Raw genomic sequence first — 18,801 nt, 5'->3', positions numbered from 1 at the left:
GTGCAGTCCTCTAACCAGTTCCCTATCCACTGAACTGTCCTATAATCCAGTCTGCAGTCTTCCAGTTTACCCATTAAAATGTCATGGGGAACCTTATCAAAAGCGTTACTGAAATCCAGGCAAATCACGTCGACAGAGTTCCCAAGATCCAGTAAGCTCGTCCCTCGTTCAAAGAAGGAAACCAGGTTGATCTGACAAGATCTGTTGGGGATAAAACCAACCATGTTGACTTCCCCAGATCACTAAGCGGTCCTTCAGATGCTTACAGATTGATCCCTTTAAAATCTGCTCTAATATCTTCCCAGCAATAGAAGTCAGACTGACCGGCCTGTAGTTTCCCGGGTCATCCTTCTTCCCTTTCTTAAAGATTGGGATAACATTTGCTCTTCTCCTATCTTTCTACAACCTCACTCTAGCCTGGAAGATGGCTTCTTATCTTGACATGGCTGACCTGGCCACTTGGATCCATGCTATGGTATCATCAAGGCTTGACTACTGTAATGCTCTATAAATAGGTATCCCATCTAAGTTAACTAGGAGGCTCCAATTAGTGCAAAATGCTACAGCTCGACCGTTATCAAGAGCAAGCAGGAGCATGAACATCACTCCCATCCTAAAGTCACTCCATTGGCTACCCATCAGTTACCGTCCTCAGTTCAAGGTATTAGTTATTACATACACAGTCCTTCATGGGTTTGGTCCGACATACCTACGGGACTGCCTCCCTCCTTATGTTCCTCCACGGCAGCTTCACTCATCTGAATAGGGTCTCCTGCAGGTGCCAGGCTGCACACAGGGTGAAGTCAGCAGCAGCCTGTACACGAGCTTTCTCTGTGGTGGCCCCTATCCTGTGGAATGACCTGCCTGAGGAAGTCAGAAGAGCCCCTACTCTCCTGGCTTTTTGTAAATGATGCAAAACTGAACTATTCAAAAAGGCTCTTTACTCAAAGGGGAGGGCTGTATTGTAGGGATGGGGTCTCAGATGCTTCGCTAATGAGTTAGGGACCACAGACTTCATCACTATATTGCCTTATGTACTACCTGCTGCTTTAAAAATATATTCCTATGTACCACCAGTGCTCCATGTTGTCTAATGTTAGTCCTAGAATTGATTATGTTCTGCTTCAGTTTTTTTTTTCTACTCTGTATTAGATTCCTGCTAATACTATGTCTTTTAAACTTGTATCTATTTACCCTATGGCATTGTTTATGGAAATGTCCTTGATACTGTATTGAAATGTACTTGTTACTGATTGCACTAATCTCATACTGTGTAATCTGCCTTGAGTCTCAGTGAGAAAGGCGGACTATAAATGACATAAATAAATAAATAATACAATCTTACATAAACAATACATTTGGAATTAGTTTGAAACTTATGCAAGCACTGCATTTAAAAGTATGTTGAGCTAATAAACGAATACATTCAAAATTTGCCGTAACGAAACAATGAGGGATATTTTTGACCTTGATTCCAAATTTTACTCTTCTTTGTCCTTCATTGTTGAAGAAAGTTACTCTTGAGGCTTGTTTTTTTCCTTAGTAGGTATTGCTATGATTGAGAGAGCTATCAGGTTTCCATATTTTTCGGTTATGTTGGGGTCATTTTGACCCCAATTCCAAAGTAGTGTAATTGGGTTTTCCCCCTCTTGGGTGGGTTAAAAAAGACAAAAAACAGGTTTTCAGGATTCGGAGGTACCCTGCAAATGATAGCTGTTCATTGCTGTTAGGCAACATGACTTCAGAAGGAGTAGTCTTCCTAAGAATTTGAGAATTGTCTGCAGGGCACTGTGCCAGCTAGAGCATACAGATCTTCCTGAGTAGATTACTTCTTGGGAACTGCATGGAAGCTGTTTCATGCTCTTTGGAGGAAGAATAGGGTATAATTTAAATAAATGTGAAAAGGATTCTCTAAAGTTCTTTTAAGAAGCTTTCTTTTAGAAATGGGAAGAAGGGCTCTATAAATACAGCAAACAAATAGTGTCATGTGGAGAAGCTTAATATGGAAGAAATGGTTAAAATGTAGAGTTTCTGCAGACTTATGTGAATATTATATTACAATAAAAAACTTGCAATAAATTTTGATGCTGGGAGTTGGTTTAGTTTATTTTGTATTTTAACTCTCACCAGCAATACAATAGGTCTGATCTTTTTCTTGGCATTGCTTGGAAATTGGCAGCAATTAGAACAACTAGATACCAGTCTTGTACCTACCAGTTGTGTTTAAACAGAGCATTTTTGTCCTTTTCACAGATTATGGAAGAAACTAACACCCAGATTGCTTGGCCATCTAAGCTGAAGATTGGTGCAAAATCAAAAAAAGGTAAAATGTTGCCTATTGGAAAACATGCTTTCTGACAGTAAAAATACCGTTAGATCTATCGATAAATGTGTGCTGAATTCCTTGAACCTAAAAGCTAAACTGTGCTAGTTACAGTGTTGCCAAGGTCTCCAGCAGGCAAATCAGGAAAGGGGGCAGAGGCCTGGTGGTGGGGTAGTGGGATGCATGGATGAGAAGCTTGCGATAGATGAATAGGTCTTTAAATGCTGTTCAGTTGGTAACTCCCCAGGGATAGAACTTAACCCTAGTAGATACATTAAGCAGGGTGTCGATATCTTGGTTTACACTACTGGATACATTTTGCAGGGTGTGGATACCCTGGCTTCTGATTCCTTGCTTTGTGGAGGCAAAAAGTTAGCCATGCTACTGTTGTTTGTGCTTGAGTGTGGCATATCTTTGATTATCTGATCTGTTCTGTTTCTGCATTAAAAAGGGGAAATATGTGGCTGAGGGTAATCCTCTCTTGAAATAAATGTGACACAACAGAATTCATTTGATATAAGGTGCAAAGAACGCACACAGAGAGCCAGTGTGGTGTAGTGCATAAGCGTTCCGGGACTCTAATCTGGAGAGCCAGGTTTGATTCCCCACTCCTCCACTTGAAGCCAGCTAGGTGACCTTGGGTCAGACACAGCTTCTAGGAGCTCTCTCTGCCCCACCCACCTCACAAATTGTTTGTTGTTGTGGGAATAATAATAACGGTTTGTAAACCACTCTGAGTGGGTGTTAAGTTGCCCTGAAGGGCAGTATATAAATCAAATGTTGTTGTTGTTGTTGTTGTTACAGATTTCTATCAGTTTGAAGATACTGGCTTGCAATTACATAAGGACAATGTCATCTTAGCACTCGGTTATGGCTAAAGCACCAAGAATCTGGGGGAGTCTTAGGGGGAATCTCTGATTGTTCAGAATTTTGAAACCCAGCTCTTTCCCCCTATTTATTTCAGGTTTTTTTTCTCTTTGGAATAGTCTAACTAGTTAACACTCTTGGTTATTACAAAAATAGCTGTGCCTATTGGGTTTACGTGTAATTATACCACAATTACTGCAAAAAAAATGCTTGGTTTTACCATTGGCAACTCTTAGAAATATTAATATTATTTTTATTTTGCACAGTAAACCAGATGTTTGGGCTGGACTCTTTAATCTTTCACCAACTTGCGTTTTATCCAAGAATGTAAGAGTCAGTGAAGTACTGCCTCAGTATGTGCCATGTTCTAAGTTGTGCGACTACTTGCAACTGGCCAGTTGTTATCCTGTCTATGCTGATATCACCTAGGTGTTTAGTTAATCCTTTTGGAACTGCACATAACCCTGCTATCACTGCTGGAATAACTGTTGTATGTTTCTCCCAGAGATGCTGAACTTCAAATCTTAGATCTTGATGTTTTGTTATCTCTTTGATCTCTTTTTTTTGTATTTAACTCTCACTGAAGATAGTCTCTTTTCCCTCAGTTTTACTGTCACCTGGGATTGCCACATCAATCAGTTTGACCTTCTCACTTTCAATGACAGTAATATACAGAGTATTATGTTCTAACTTCTTATCCGTTTGGATTTTGAAATCCCACAAAAACTTTGTAATTTTCAACAACTTTCTCAGACTTAGGTCCCCACCAATATTTCACATATGCTAGCTCATACTTTTATATAAGTTCCAATGTAATATTGCAATTACTTTATTATGGTGCTTTTTATAGTCAGTTTGTACAAGCTTACTGAAGCCACAGACAAGGTGGTCAACCATTTCATCGATTTTGTTCCGTAATCTACATTTGCCATAATTGTCGTCTTTTCAATTTTCACTTTCATATAGTTCATTCTTAATGTCTGCTATTCTGCAGCCAATGTAAGTTCTTCTGTCTCTTTTTAAATAGCCTTTCCATTAGCAATTTCCAGTTGTTACACTTAAATGACTTTAATCTCAGTATTCTTCATGTATTGGCTATGCAGTGATTTACTTGGACATGCCTTTTCAATGTTACTTTCCTATATTCAGGGGTCATTTCATAGAAAAAGAACTGCAGGATCTCATTAACATAACTCATTAGCATATGCCACACCCTTTGATCAAGCCAAAAGGGCCAGGATTTGGCTGCTGACAGACGGGGGAGTGTTCCCCCACCTGGCAGTGGCCCAATCAGGGCCATTTTGCGTCCAATCCAGGCCAAAACAGGCCCCAAATGGCTCAAAATGGCCATTTTCTGCATGTTTTGGATCAGGCCCCAAATGGCCCGGATTGGGTCGGTGCCGGGAAGGGGAAAGGTCCCCCACCAGGCACTGACCCAGTCCTCGTGGTTTTGGTCCTGATCCCAGCCAAAAAGGGCCCCAAGTGGCCCCAAATGGCCATTTCGGCCCCATTTGGGCCCAGATCATGGCTAAAACATCCTGGAGCAGATCAGTGCTGGGCGGGGGAGGGTTCCCCCACTTGGCACTGACCAGATCCCGGCAGTTCTGGCCCCGATCCCAGCAAAAAATGGCCCAAATGGACGGAAGTGGCCATTTGGGGGGTTTGGGGCCAGGATTGGGGCTGAAAAGGACCAGATCTGGATGCAACCAAGTGGGGGAACCCTGCCCTGCCCAGCACTGACCCAGTCCAGGCTGTTTTGGTCCAGATCCGGGCCCCAAAGTGCCCCAAATTGCCATAAACTGCCATTTTGGGCCAATTTGAGCCCGAATTGGGGCCTAAAAGGCCGGGACTGGGTTGGTGCCGGATGGGGGAGGCTCTGCGGGATAGAGCATCAGCTACTTTATTCCCAGACCCTATGATGTGCTCAGTCTCAAAATTGAAGTCTTGCATGGCTACACTCCATCGCAGGAGCTTCAGATTGGTAAGCTTGGTGGTCTGGAGCCACGGGAGAAGGGAATGATTCATTCAGAGCAGGAAACATCGACTTCACAGCTAGGGCCAGAATTTTCCCAAAGCAAATACAATAGCATAACATTCCTTTTTGGGAATTCCCCAACCTGCTTCCCTCTTAGTAAGTTTCTTGCTAAGGAAAGCAACTGAGTCAGAAGCATCAGTTGGAGGACAAAGGATCTATTGAAGTCTGGAGCCCTTAGAACTAGACGGGAGAGAGTTTTTTAGGTCATCAAAAACCTTCTAACAATGTTCTGTCCATTGTAACTTCTCAGGCCTTTCCCTCCCAATGAGATCTGTTAGTGCTAGTGTAGTTATGCACTAACTTCTGCTAATATCAGCCAACTCCAAGAAGGACCGGACCTGTGTATTGTTCTGGGTATTGGCCAGTCCCGAATGGCCTTGACTTTGGCTTGTCCAGGAGAAATGGTTCCTTGTCCTACTTTGTGTCCAAGGTATGTAACTTGATTGAGGCCAATTTGGCCTTTCTTGGCCCTCGAGGTAAATCTAGCTTCTTTGATCCTTTCCAACACCGTTCATAGGTGCACCAAATGTTGTTCCCACGTCAGGGAAAATACAATGGCATCGTCCCAAGTATGCCAAGGCAAAATTCTCCAACCCCTTCAGGAGCTTGTTAATGGCCCTCTGGAAGGTGACAGGTGCATTCCAAAGCCCAAACAGCAAAACATTAAATTCATAAAGTCCTTTATATGTCACAAAGGCAGAATGCTCTTTCGACTGTTTGTCAAGCTCTAGCTGCCAATAGCCTCTGTTGAGGTCAAAGGTACCTATCTGGGACTAGTTGGTCCAACAAATCATCTATCTGGGACATGAGGTATTGATCTGGTTGGGATATCTTGTTGAGATGCCTATAATCCATGCAAAAACAGACCTCCCCATTGGGTTTGTTGACCAGCACAACCAGTGATGCCTAAGCACTCTCAGAGGGTCTGATTATTCCCATCACCAACATCTCATTTAACTCTATCTTGATGGCCTGCCACTGAGTATGTGGAATCCTATGGGCCTGTTCTGCCACAGGGGGCTCCTCCCCTGTGAAAAGAGTGTATTGCAATTTGGGAGGGACCAAGCAGGGCAGAGAACTGTTCTGCAAATCCAATATGCAGTTGTCTAACTTCTTCCTGCTGGTCCCTAGACAATAAGGGGGAGAAGGTAATCTCCTCTATCCCCTCCCCCCACCATGGTTTCCAGCACACAGGGTTCCCAAAACTCTCAGCCAATTCTGGGATGAGATGGCAAGCAATGGTTTCTCGAGAGTAATATGGCTTCAAGGCATTGGCATGGTAAACTCAGGGTGGGAGATCCATGTCTGGGAACTCAGCCAAATACTTCACCTCTCCCAAGTGACTGTTAATTTGAAATGGTCCTTCCTAGGTGGCTTCCATTTTATTAGCCTTCACTGGTTTTAAAACCATTACTAGATCACCTGGGCTGTAGACCTGCCCCCTGGCATTAAGGTCTTACCAAGCCTTCTGTTTTTGTTGTGACTCCCCCAAGTGAGCATGAGCTAGGATCAGTGCCTCTCTTAAATGATTCTGAAGCTTATCAACAAAGTCCAAAACATTAGTCCCTGGAGAGGGTATCGAGCCCTCCCAATGGTGTTGCACCAGTTCCAGGGGCTCATGTGCCTCTCTTCCATAAACCAGATCGAAGGGTTTATAAAATAAATAAGAGTATAGTTGTACTATTTAAAAAAATATTATTAGGCTGACCTTGCTCTTGGTTTGATCAGGCAAGCTATGTGGAAAAGCCTGAGTCAATCTAAGCCTGTATGGAGCTTATGCTATTACAGAAGACCCATGTGGAAAATTACTTTGTGTGACGGAGTCTGTGAAAATACCTTAAGAGATAACTCTGTTTACACCACCAATCTCACGCATGATTCTGATATCGATACACTTACCAAACTCTGCAACCATCAAGCTTATGTACCTACAAATAAATGCTACTATTATTTTAAAAAGAAAGATCCTTTATTTTTCTCTCAAACACCCTCATGTGCTGACCATTCTTTCACATTACCAGCTATATAACAAAGCCTTTCTATATTACAAGTTATGACGAGGTCTAAGGCTAAAGCGTTTGGTGGCAGTGAAAAGTCAGGGAAGGCAGTCATATAAAGGGAGGCAGTCATGTAAAGGTCACACAAACATAAAAGGGAAGGTGTTCTTGAGTTAACAGCTTGGGTAAAGTAGAGAACACCAAAACTCTGTGTGAGTAGAAATATATTTATTAGGACCAGAGTCCTCCTTAGGAATAAATTTAAGGTAAAGAGGAGCTGAATTTAAGGTCCAAAGCCAGAGATACAAGGTTTAACAAAAGGTTGAAATTGTAAAAAGATTATCAAACTAAACAAACCATTATAGGGTGGTATCAAAAGATAAATAAAAATGTTACAAATACCATTTTTAATGAATAACCTTAGGCACCATCTCACTGGCAGAAACTCATAGAGTGATGAGAACTTATTAGAGAAAGACAGGCTAGCCAATGCTAGCCTGGACTTCTGGTTTATTCCTGGCAGAAAGCTGATCCACAGTGCCAGGGCAAGTTAGGGTAGTTTGTCACCTGTCAGGCCCTGCCAGTTAGATCCCCAGATACTTCACTGTAGACACTCCAAGAGTCCAGTTAAAGTTTCTTTATTAGAGATCCATCAGTATCAGTGCACTCAGACTGCAGCATTGGCAGAAGTGACGAAAAGGGGGAAAGCAATGTTAGTTATAGGGCAAGGTTCCCGCCCTGGGATAAAGACCATTAGAATTTAGGTGCACAGGGCCTAGAAGGATGGATGGGGCAGGGGGGAGGGGAAGAAGAGGATGAGCTCATTCCATGTTTCAGGGAGATACGGCTCTGACCGGCACTTCAAGGACACTTTCCCATGCCTGTCGAGAAAGTGAAAGCAGCCACCTGCAAGATAAGCGATTCACAGCTACACAGTTAGACAGCTACACAGATATTCCTCCACACATTCTCAGAGGCCCAGAATATAACACAGAGTGCAATAGACATGCATGGCAGATAAGCAGGGCACATCTGACACCACCTCATTGTCTGGTGGTCACTCATTTGGAACTCTTGGAAGAGGAGCCAGTTTGTGTCTCATAATACAGTAAGTAGAAGGCAAGTATCTCCAGAGTCTGTTAACTGCAGCCCTCCTAAATAATAGGAGTATAGGCTTTAAAGTGCCCTAAAGTACCCTTTTAAAAAGAAGTGCTTAGGATCTGACTTGGGAACGAAGGAAGGGAGTGCCAGGGAATACATAGCCAGACACCACATTGGTGATCAGCTGCTTACTTGGGAAGTGCAATGCATTGTATGGATCTGCTGTCCCATGAAAAATTTTCCACATGACCACAACATAAAGGAACTTCATTCATGGTCCATTCACACAATACTTTCCTCTTGATTATTCCAGCTAATACATTTGTATGGATAAATGCAAGCTGTACAAAAGTACCTTTGTGATCTTGGGAATGTCTGTAGTATGTTTAAGTAGAGTTTTCGTCATTCTGCTTTGCCGAATTTCTCCCTGAAATCCAGCAATCCATTTCTATTCTTCCTTTTAGGACTTTAAGTCAGTTTCAAATCAGTTCCTCTTCATGAAGAGGAAGATTCTGTTTAAATCTCAAAGAAGTAATGTGTTTGTTTGTTTGTTTGTTTATATACTACGATCATAGTTGAAAAATTAAGGACAAGGTGAACAGTTAAACAATTATACACAAGCCAGGACTTACCTGAATACATATGTGCTGCGGCATACTGCTTTTTACCTGTTGTAAAACATTGACACAACAACAGGCAATAAAAACACAGGTGAGGAAATTTATACTATCACATGATTTAAAAAATCAAAGATAAATGAACGAGAAAACATTTTGATAGAGAAAAGAGAATAAGAGGAACAAATTCTGATATCTAAAAACCAACATTTCGAGAAGAAATTCCGCCACCCAGCCCCCATAACAACCATAGTCTGTAGGCTTTTCTGTGACTAGTTCAGACATGGTTTAACAATGCAAGTGTGTATTGTGAAGTGTATGCCTGTTTAAGGTAAGGTTTGCCTGTGTAGAGGAAAAGCCACATTGCATAAGCTGCCTCCTGGCTAGAGAAGCAGACTGGCAGACCAACAACGTATTGTACAGAAGGCAGTGGCTTGGTAGCCTGGTTAGTAACCTCCAAGCAAAGATGCTTTATTTCCTGTTCTCCACATGCAACAGGAACAAATGCTTGGAGGAAGATAAAATCACATGAACTCAACAAGCGAGGGTTGGGTTTTTTTTAAAGTTTCCGTGCATCTGAAATGATCTCATTACGTTGTGTTTATGAATGTTTATCCTCCTTGTATTAACGCTGTATATTTTCTAAGGCTCTTAACAAGGAATGGCACTGCTTACTACTTCAACTAGAAATGAGCTAAAACAAAGAGAAGACAGCTGTGAAACCAGACTAAATGGCATGGCTGCAGTCTTATCTCTTGTGCTTTTCCTGCCTGCTTGCTTTGTATCTTCTGGTTTCCATAGCTACCTGCTAAGCAGCTGGGCCCTGTTGCTTGGCATGTCCTAGTGGTGTCCAGAACCCACTAGTGGAAGGAGAATTCAGGATTGCTGCTTTGCCAGGGCATATGTGCTTTTGTCAGCAGTTTTATTTAAAGCCTTGATTTAAACGTTTTTGTTTCCTGAAGTATAAAGTTGTAGGCCTTATTTTTTATAGCAGTTCACTGAGGCATTTTGTGTATGTGAATGTTGGCCTTTAGCTGTGTTTTGGTGTCCATCCCCATGACAACTGAACTACTTGTGAGCTTTGCTATGAGACTATGGGTCAAGCAGAATTCCTTCTTGGTTTCTTTTGGACCTCTACTCACTCAAAAGAGGGAAAAGCTTGGAAAAGATTTTATGCAGTGTTGTTAAATATTCTTTGTGTACTGAGAGGGCCTTCTAAAACAAAGTCTGCAGCTGTTCAACAAGGTGACCCAATGTTTAAAACTGCAAAGAAGAATTTTGCAGCCTTAAAAACTAGTAAGTTTTTCCTTACAAAGTCACTCCCTCGGTTTTATCAAGATTTGAAGGATAGCAGAACATCTCTCTGTCAAGGGGGGCTATACTTGAGCAGGTTGAAGTTCAAAGTCAAAATTCAATATTATTGTGGTCTATGTGATACTTTGGTCTATTCAGGATCTTTTCATGAATTCCTTTTTTCCCAGATGTTTACTAGAGATAGGCACGAACAGCAATACAAACTTAAAAAAGCCACGAACAGCCCAATCTGCTGCTCCCGAACAAGCTGTTCATGAGGCCCCAATCTAAACGAACAGGTGGTCGTTGCAAGCCTTGTTTGTTGCTGTTCGTTGCTGTTCGTCAAGCTAGACAATCTGGCACCTGCAATCAATTCCCTTGGCAACCAGAGGCAGGGACTGCCTGAACTCTGTCTGCACTCCTTCTGTTGCCCTGGAAACCCCAATCTAAGCCCAATTTAGCTTGATAGGCAGGTCTTCCTTTCAAGTGTGGAACTCCAAATTTGTTACAAGGAAGCAAAGAGCAGGGGGGAGGGGGACTCCCAGCTCTAGTTTTGCAGACAGTGAGAGAGAGACAGTTGCTGTTGGCATTTTGAGAGAGAGAAAGGGAGAGTGCATTGGAGCTTGAATTTTCTTTGTGTGTGGTGGGATAGGGATCTACCCCTTCAGGTTCCAGGGCTGCTGCCAGGCTCTGGGTCCAAGCTATCATTTATTATTGGTACATTTCCTGCTGTCTGCTCAGGTAGGGTTTCTGGGAGTGGTGTGGTAGGGATCTTGATGGCTGGAGGAGAACATGTTTGTGAACAGGTCATATGTTCATCAGTATTCGTTGTTCATGGATGGCAACGAACAACGAACACAATGTTTGGGTTTTTTTCTGTTCGTGCCCATGTCTAATGTTTACCAAAACTTGTGAGGGATGGATGTGACAAATGTGTTTGGTAAAGTGGGAATTGTACACATACAGAGTAGAGATTGGCTGCCAATCCCTGTTTGTACAAAATATTTACTGCCACCTAATATATGAAACATCCCTCATATTAGCCTTTATAACATGAATAACACTTTCATGTGTCATGCACTTGTTTAGGAGCCACATTTTGGGTCCAGTACCCTGTTGAGTGCATGTACTTTTTCATTGAGTGCATTTTTATTCCTCCCTTCTCAAAGGAGCTTGGAACATCATACGCAGTTCTTCCATTTTTCTATTTTAGCCTCACAACAATCTTGTGAGATAGGCTAATCTAAGAGTGAATGGCCCAAGGTCACCCAGAAGTTTCATGGTGAATATGGATTTGAATCTGGATCACCCTAGTCTTAGAATGATTATTTATTTATTTAGGTACTAAACATTCAAGGCAACTTATAGTATTTTAAAAAATCCGAATACCATATGGCAGCTTAGCAGTGAGCAAAGGGGGTGAGGGATTGAGTGGTAGCGGCAGTACTAGATCTACAAAACAGATGTAACAAACCTCATTTCTCATATTTAAACCCTCCTGCCTTACACCACAAAGTGTAGGATTGTCAGTCTTGTGTTATCCTAGTCCTGTTGCATTATTCATTGGATTCCTTATGCTGTATAATTGCATTGTGGTGTTCTGTAATCCACTTTGAGTTTCAACAAGAAAGCGGTCTAGAAAAGGTAAATAATATTAATAAAAACAACAAAAACACTTGCCATCAATACACTAATTCACAAGGTGAAAAGGGGGGCAGAGCAGGGGGTAGCAGCTCCGCTCTTTCTGGCAACAATCTCTCCCCAAACTGTTAGGCAGGCAAGCTCTCCCATCCTTCCAGCAGGCAACTGCTCTGTTGCTGGATGGGAGAGGCAAAGCCAGTGGACTCAGTCAGTCCCTCTGTGGTCAGACAGGTGATATATTAACCCAGTGATCCCCAAGACAGTACCCACGAGTGTGCATGGGGCCCACTGATGTGTTTCCTGTAGCCTACTTGCTGCCTCTTCCCTAAAGTTATGAACCAATGCTGACTTTCCTGTATTTCACTGAAGGTAAGAGGCGTTTTAGAAGAGCCCGCAGGGCATTTTCTCTGTCTTCAGGAAATGCCAGTTTAGAAATGGCTGCCTCCATTGTGGAACCTCCTGACATTTTATGCTTGGACCCGAATCCTATCTATGGCAGCCATTTTGTTGTGGAACAGTGGAGCAGGTTCTTAAAGTCTAACAAATTTATTTCCGCTTCAGCTTTCATGAGTGAGCTCACTACAGATGCATGCGTCATTGAGCCTGATTTTATATACTGCAGGGAGGAGGGAATGCTAGAAAGAGAAGCCAACAAGATGGAGTAAAATGAATGTGAGAGACAGCAAAGTTCCCTATGCCGCAAGTCTAATGCAAGATGAAATGTAGCAGAACAAATTAGCATCTGTAAGAGTGGGCATGTGAGATGTTAACACCCAGAGTGAGTTAGAAATCAAAGTCACTGTTAAACTGGAAGTAGGACTTGAACTGGCTCGAATGAACAATTCAGCACTTGCAAGTTGGATCCTACCTGTGAAATTCCCTTGAAAGAGAAAAGTAACTGTAAGGTCAGCAACATATCACCAAATCTTTGCTGCAGAACCAGAGTAAGAAAAATCAAGTCAGTAATTGAGGTTATTAAAGCTTCTTGAGATGTTTCCTTCGTGATCAGAGTGCCTTGGATCAGATAAGATTGGAGAGTCCCTTCTGGTCTTGTCCAAAATGGTCAGAGTCATTGTGATCACTCACGTGTTCATGCTAGCAACAGTGACATCAACTTTTGAGGTTCTGGTTGGCTAAACAGGCCTAGGCCAATTGAGACTCTCACCCTTAAAGTTAGTTAGCATCATGAAGAAGTAAGAGGCTAGAGGCTAAGAGAGAGAACCTAACTTCCCTTTGAAAGATGGCTGCCCCACTGCAATCATCCTCTTGTCTGTGTAATGGACTTAGACCAATGGTCCTGCTTGTCTCTATGGAAGAGAATCTGAAGTAATTTGAACCTGTGCCTAATTGTGTCTGCCTTCTGAAATTTCTGTGGATTGTTTAGTTACAGCTTACAGCTAAACTTTTGTTATCCCCCCCCACAGTCTGTCTTGTCTTTTTGAATACCTTTGCACCAAATAAATAATTATATTTTTAAATTGTTGTGTTTCTTGATTCCTGAACTTCAAAAGGCTGAAGCCAATGTCTTGTCCAAAAACCACCAACCAGGTAAAACTTTATTGAGAAGCTCTACTTACAAACCACTTTTGCAGGGTAGACTTCCTAGTTAATTTCCCTGAAGGACCGGGAGATTTGTCCCTTTGCTTCTGTGCTTTAGGATAGATAAAAGGACTGGTGGAAGCTACCAAAGCTGATCTGAGTGCAGACTCTCATTGGCAGTTTTGTAATTTTGTTTGCTACAGAGTGGGTGCCCTGTGTGCACTTATCCTTGGCTTGAGATGAGGGCAGGCGGTGGTCCCCCACTCTTGATAACTCTATTCCATGTATCTATACAAAGAAACTTTCAGGAAAGACTTCTTCAGACAGGTGAACTTATCAGCTGTGGCAGCCATTTCCCCCAAATCTAACGTTACTACAAAGTGTGTTTTCCACCTGCTCTAAAATGGAAAACCATGAGGGCAGCAATGGCTTCCTCTCTGAAGGAGAGTTAGAAGCCCCCCTCACCACTGTTCCTGGTAGCAACATTGATACCATGTTGACACAGATCACTCTGAGGCTGCAACAACAGCTGTTCCCAGAGAGAAAAAAACAGAGGCTCAAAACAAAAGCACACCAAAAAGAGGCCCCATTCCTCCCTGCCTAAGGAAATCATGGCAGCCATTTCTGGCCCCTCCAACTTGGGAAATTGTGCCAATCGACCAGGAGATGGCTGCAGACCAGGTTTCCCCATATCCATAATCCAATCAATAGGTGTAGATCCCAGCAAGAGCCAGTCAAGCTGTTTTGCAGATCTACTAATAGTGATTCCAGGGTCCAGCACTGACGATGGAGGACTACCCATGAGTAATGCATTGGCTTCAGTATTATCTCTGGATTTCCTAAATTTGATTAGACAAACTATGAGAGATTGGTAATTTTTGTCAGTGTGTTGAGGGAAGAGACACGTCTCCCTCAGGTTCATCCTCCTGCCCTTCACTCCCAAACAGCGAAATGGAGAAGGGGCAATTTCATACAAAGGGAAACCCAGTTGGCTCACTAAGGCAGCTAGACAGGAAATCCATACCAGAAAAAGAAAGAGAGATGGGAACCAGAAATTTATGCAGATAGTGAAAGTGAAGAAAGGGAAGTTCCTCTTAAATGACAATGAGATAGAAATTCCAGAACAATCCATAAAATTCTTTCAATCTGAGGTCTACCAATATCTCCTATCTAAGGCCATGGAAGGCTTGGATCTGCAGGAGAATCCATCAGGAGAAGAAACAGGTCCATCTGCCTCAGAATCGAAGGGCAGACCCAAAGTGAACAAAGAATTCTTCCCTAAGTTGAGCATAGCAAACAGGTTCTTTCTCTCCCCTGAATTTTTTGAGAAGCAATTAAAGGCAGAATGGGTGAAACCTATGGAAAGCTCATGAAGCCACTTCAATGGCCATCAAGGCCTCTGCCATCACCTCAATAGTATCTAGAGCAGTTGTGGTCTGGTCTAGAAAACTTCTTCAGTTCATCCCATCCAGCAAACCTCACCTAGTGGAGGGAGCCAACGGAGTCCTCAAAGCCAACTCATTCACTGCAGATGCAACATTAGATTCCCTAATCTTCTCAACCAGGGCTATGGCATTTGCAGCAGCCACCAGAACTCTGAGCCTGGCAAGTTGATTTCCACTCCAAATCAATAATTACATTCTATCCATTTCAAGGCAGCAGGCTAGTCAAGGGTGCTCTCAATAAGATCTTTATCAAAACCAGAAATAAGAAAAAAGTGATGCTCAAGTCACTGACTCATATTGCCAGGAGATGCTTTGGGAATTACTCCTTTTGTTCCCAAAGAGCATTACCGAGATTCAACAAGGACAAAAGACAAATCTAGATAAACCTTCAGAAGAGGACCATTCTACAATTGTTTCAACAGTTCTCAAACAGAACTGACAAACCTGCTTGTGATAACAAATCAGTCAAAGCATGACTACAAACCAATTCTGGTGGAGGGGGCACCTTCTACACTCTCAAGAAACGTTGGATCAACTCTCGGGCAGACAATTGGTCCTTAGAAATAGTTACTAGAAAGTACTCCATAGAATTTATCAGACCCCCTGCCAGAATGTTTTCTCATTTCCCCTGTTCACAAGGATTCAGAAAAGCTTCACAAAACCTATGCTGCTAGCCAACATCTACACAGCATTTGGGCCATAGAACCTGTACCTCCTGCAGAAATGGGACAAGGAATATATTACATATTCTTAACAGTGCCAAAAAAGAATGCAGAGAAGTTAGCCGTGTTAGTCTGTGGTAGCAAAATCAAAAAGAGTCCAGTAGCACCTTTAAGACTAACCAATTTTATTTTAGCATAAGCTTTCGAGAATCAAGTTCTCTTCGTCAGATGCCTGATACAGAGACTGGTCAAACACAGAAGAGCAGAGGGAAGAGGCAATTAGGGGGGGAGGGGGAGGGAGCAATCAAAACATTCCTTTGCTAGTATAAAAAAGAATGGAGATTGGAGAGTGATGCTAGACTTGAAGCATCTCAACAAGTTCATCAAACTGAGACTTCAGAAGGGAGACTCTGAGATCCATCACAGAATCCTTGTTACCCTTGAAATACCTTACCTCACTAGAACTAACAGAAGTATATCTCCACATTCCGATCTCTCCCAGACACAGAAGATTTCTCCATTTCTGTGTGCGGGGGGGGGGGGGTCTCAGTCTACAGTTCAAAGCATTTCCATTCAGTCTATCAATGGCAGTGAGGGTCTTCATGAAGATCAAAGAGTGGTGGTCAACGGCGTTTCATCAGATTGGAGGGAGGTGTCCAGTGGGGTGCCGCAGGGCTCGGTTTTGGGCCCGATACTTTTCAATATTTTTATCAATGATCTGGATGAAGGAGTGGAAGGGCTGCTCATTAAATTTGCTGATGATACCAAATTGGGAGCGGTAGCAAACGCCCAAGAAGATAGAATTAAAATTCAACAAGATCTGAATACTCTGGAGAAGTGGGCAGCTGTGAATAGGATGCAATTCAACAAAGACAAGTGCACAGTATTCCATCTGGGCCACAAAAATGGGAAGCACAAATACTGGATGGGGGATACACTTCTGGGCAGTAGTATATGTGAAAGGGATCTTGGGGTAAGAGTGGACTGTAAACTGAATATGAGCAGTCAGTGTGATGCGGTGGCAAAAAAGGCTAATTCAATCCTGGGTTGTATCAAAGGGGCCATAGCATCGAAATTGCAGGAGGTCATAGCCCCTCTCTATACTGCCTTGGTCAGGCCACACCTGGAGTATTGTGTGCAGTTCTGGAGGCCTCACTTCAAAAAGGATGTGGCCAAAATCGAGAGGGTGCAGAGGAGAGCGACAAGAATGATCAGGGGTCTGGAGACTGAGCCCTACGAGGAAAGGCTGAGGGCCTTGGGAATGTTTAGTTTGGAGAAGAGGAGGTTGAGGGGGGACATGATTGCTCTCTTTAAATATTTGAAAGGCTGTCATTTGGAGGAGGGCAAAGAGCTGTTCCAGTTGGCAGCAGAGGGTAGGACGTGAAGCAATGGGCTAAAACTACATGCACAAAGGTACCAGCTGGATATTAGGAAAAACTTTTTCACGGTCAGAGTAGTTCAAAAGTGGAATCAGCTGCCTAGGGAGGTGGTGAGCTCCCCTTCACTGGCAGTTTTCAAGAAGAGGCTGGATGAATACTTGTCAGAGATGCTTTAGGCTGATTCTGCACTGGGCAAGGGGTTGGACTAGATGGTCTCTATGGCCCCTTCCAACTCTATGATTCTATGATCTTGATCAACCCATTCGTAAGAGCAAGACATTCACACAACCCTTATGTGGATCACCTGTTAATCAGGTTAAGCTCCAAGACAAAGTCACATCAAAATACAGAAACAACCATCGGATGCCTACAGTCTTATGGTTTCCTGATCAACTTATAGAAAAGTTCCTTATAATGCAAAGAGAGATTAGAACATCAGGTAGTCACATTAGCCACAATGAGCAATGACCTCTTTTTAACTGAAACAAAAGCAGAGAAAATAAAACTGATGTCACAAGAGATCATCAAGGCCATCATTGATGACGCTCACGAAACTGATGGCCGAGCTGATTATGAGCATTGATGCCACTCAGTGTGGTTGACTACATACAAGACCTTAACAGCAACTGCAGAGACCTTTTCAACTACAAACTTCAACTACAAACTTCATGACCAAAAAAGATCTTTCCATTCGGGTTCCATCGATGGTAAAAACCAGCTTCAAATGGTGGTCAAGAATGTCCAACCTTCTGCAAGGAAAACAATAGTGCTGTCTGGTAATAAAACAGATTTTCACAGATTCAGTCTATCTGGATGGGGAGCAGTACTGGAAGGTTCACCAGTGCAGGTTCGATCGTCCAGCAGCAAGACAAGCCTTCCTATTAACCTACTCGAGCTTCAGGTGATTTATCTAGCCCTACTACACTTCAGTCCATGAATACTACACCAACACATTCTAATCAGAACAGACAACATGTCAGCCAAAACTTACCTTAACAAACAAGTTGGAGTCAGCTCTTCAGCATTCTACAAGGAGGCAATCAAGATCCTCGTGTGGGCAGAAAAGAACCTGGCATCCATAAACGCAGAACACATGAAGGGATCGATGGATATCCAAGTGTATTGGGTCAGCAGACAGACAATTCAGGAGGGGGAATGGTCTGAAGAAAGGTTTGTTCCAGTTAATCACGACACAACTCAATCTTCCCCTGGTGGATCTATTCACATCACCAATAACACAGTCAAGTGAACAGATACTTCACCAGATATTACCATCCCATGGCTGAAGCAACCAATGCTTTGATATCTCAATGGCCAACCAATCTGTTTGCCTATCCCCCCACGCCAGTTATTCCAAAATTGATCAGGAAGATCAAATAACAGAAAACAAACATTATAGTAGTAAGTGACACCATGGTTCTCTGCTCTTCAGCAACTGTCAACTCACCCTGCCTTGACCTTTCTAGTATCTTGGAACATGCTTCATCCAGGCCCTGTTTGGCACCCACATCTGGAGCGGCTACATTTATTCGCCGGGAGATTGAGTGGAACAACTTCTTATGATTAGGCTATTCTAGGGAAGGGACTGACATCTTATTAGTTTCTAGAAAACATTCTACAATCAGAATATCCAAGACATCTTGGAAGGCCTTGGTTAGATGGAGCAGAAGAAAAGGCATCAACCCCTTGAAACCTAAGATTAAATCTATTCTGTCTTTCCTGCAAGACCAACACATTAGCAGTTGGTGTCTTCTACACCAAGACAATGGGTAGCAGCTTTGATGATAGTGTTGTCATGATTCCAGGGACTAAGCATATTCAGACCCCCCCCCCCCACATGCACTGCTTTCTCATGGGCACTACTCTAAAAGATCCACCACAAAAACACAGATTTCCAACATG

At 42.8% G+C, this 18,801-nt stretch overlaps 1 protein-coding gene across 1 annotated transcript in view; it reads left to right on the top strand.

The window, feature by feature from the left end:
- Positions 1-18,801, top strand: part of BICC1 (BicC family RNA binding protein 1) — a 398,003-nt gene that overhangs the window by 137,630 nt on the left and 241,572 nt on the right. The window contains 1 exon segment of the mRNA XM_055001373.1: positions 2,254-2,323. Coding sequence (XP_054857348.1) covers positions 2,254-2,323 — 70 coding nt within the window.

Source organism: Eublepharis macularius, chromosome 17 (genome assembly GCF_028583425.1).
Source record: "Eublepharis macularius isolate TG4126 chromosome 17, MPM_Emac_v1.0, whole genome shotgun sequence".
NCBI classification, from domain to species: Eukaryota; Metazoa; Chordata; class Lepidosauria; order Squamata; family Eublepharidae; genus Eublepharis; species Eublepharis macularius.
This window is presented reverse-complemented; position numbering and strand designations above follow the sequence as displayed.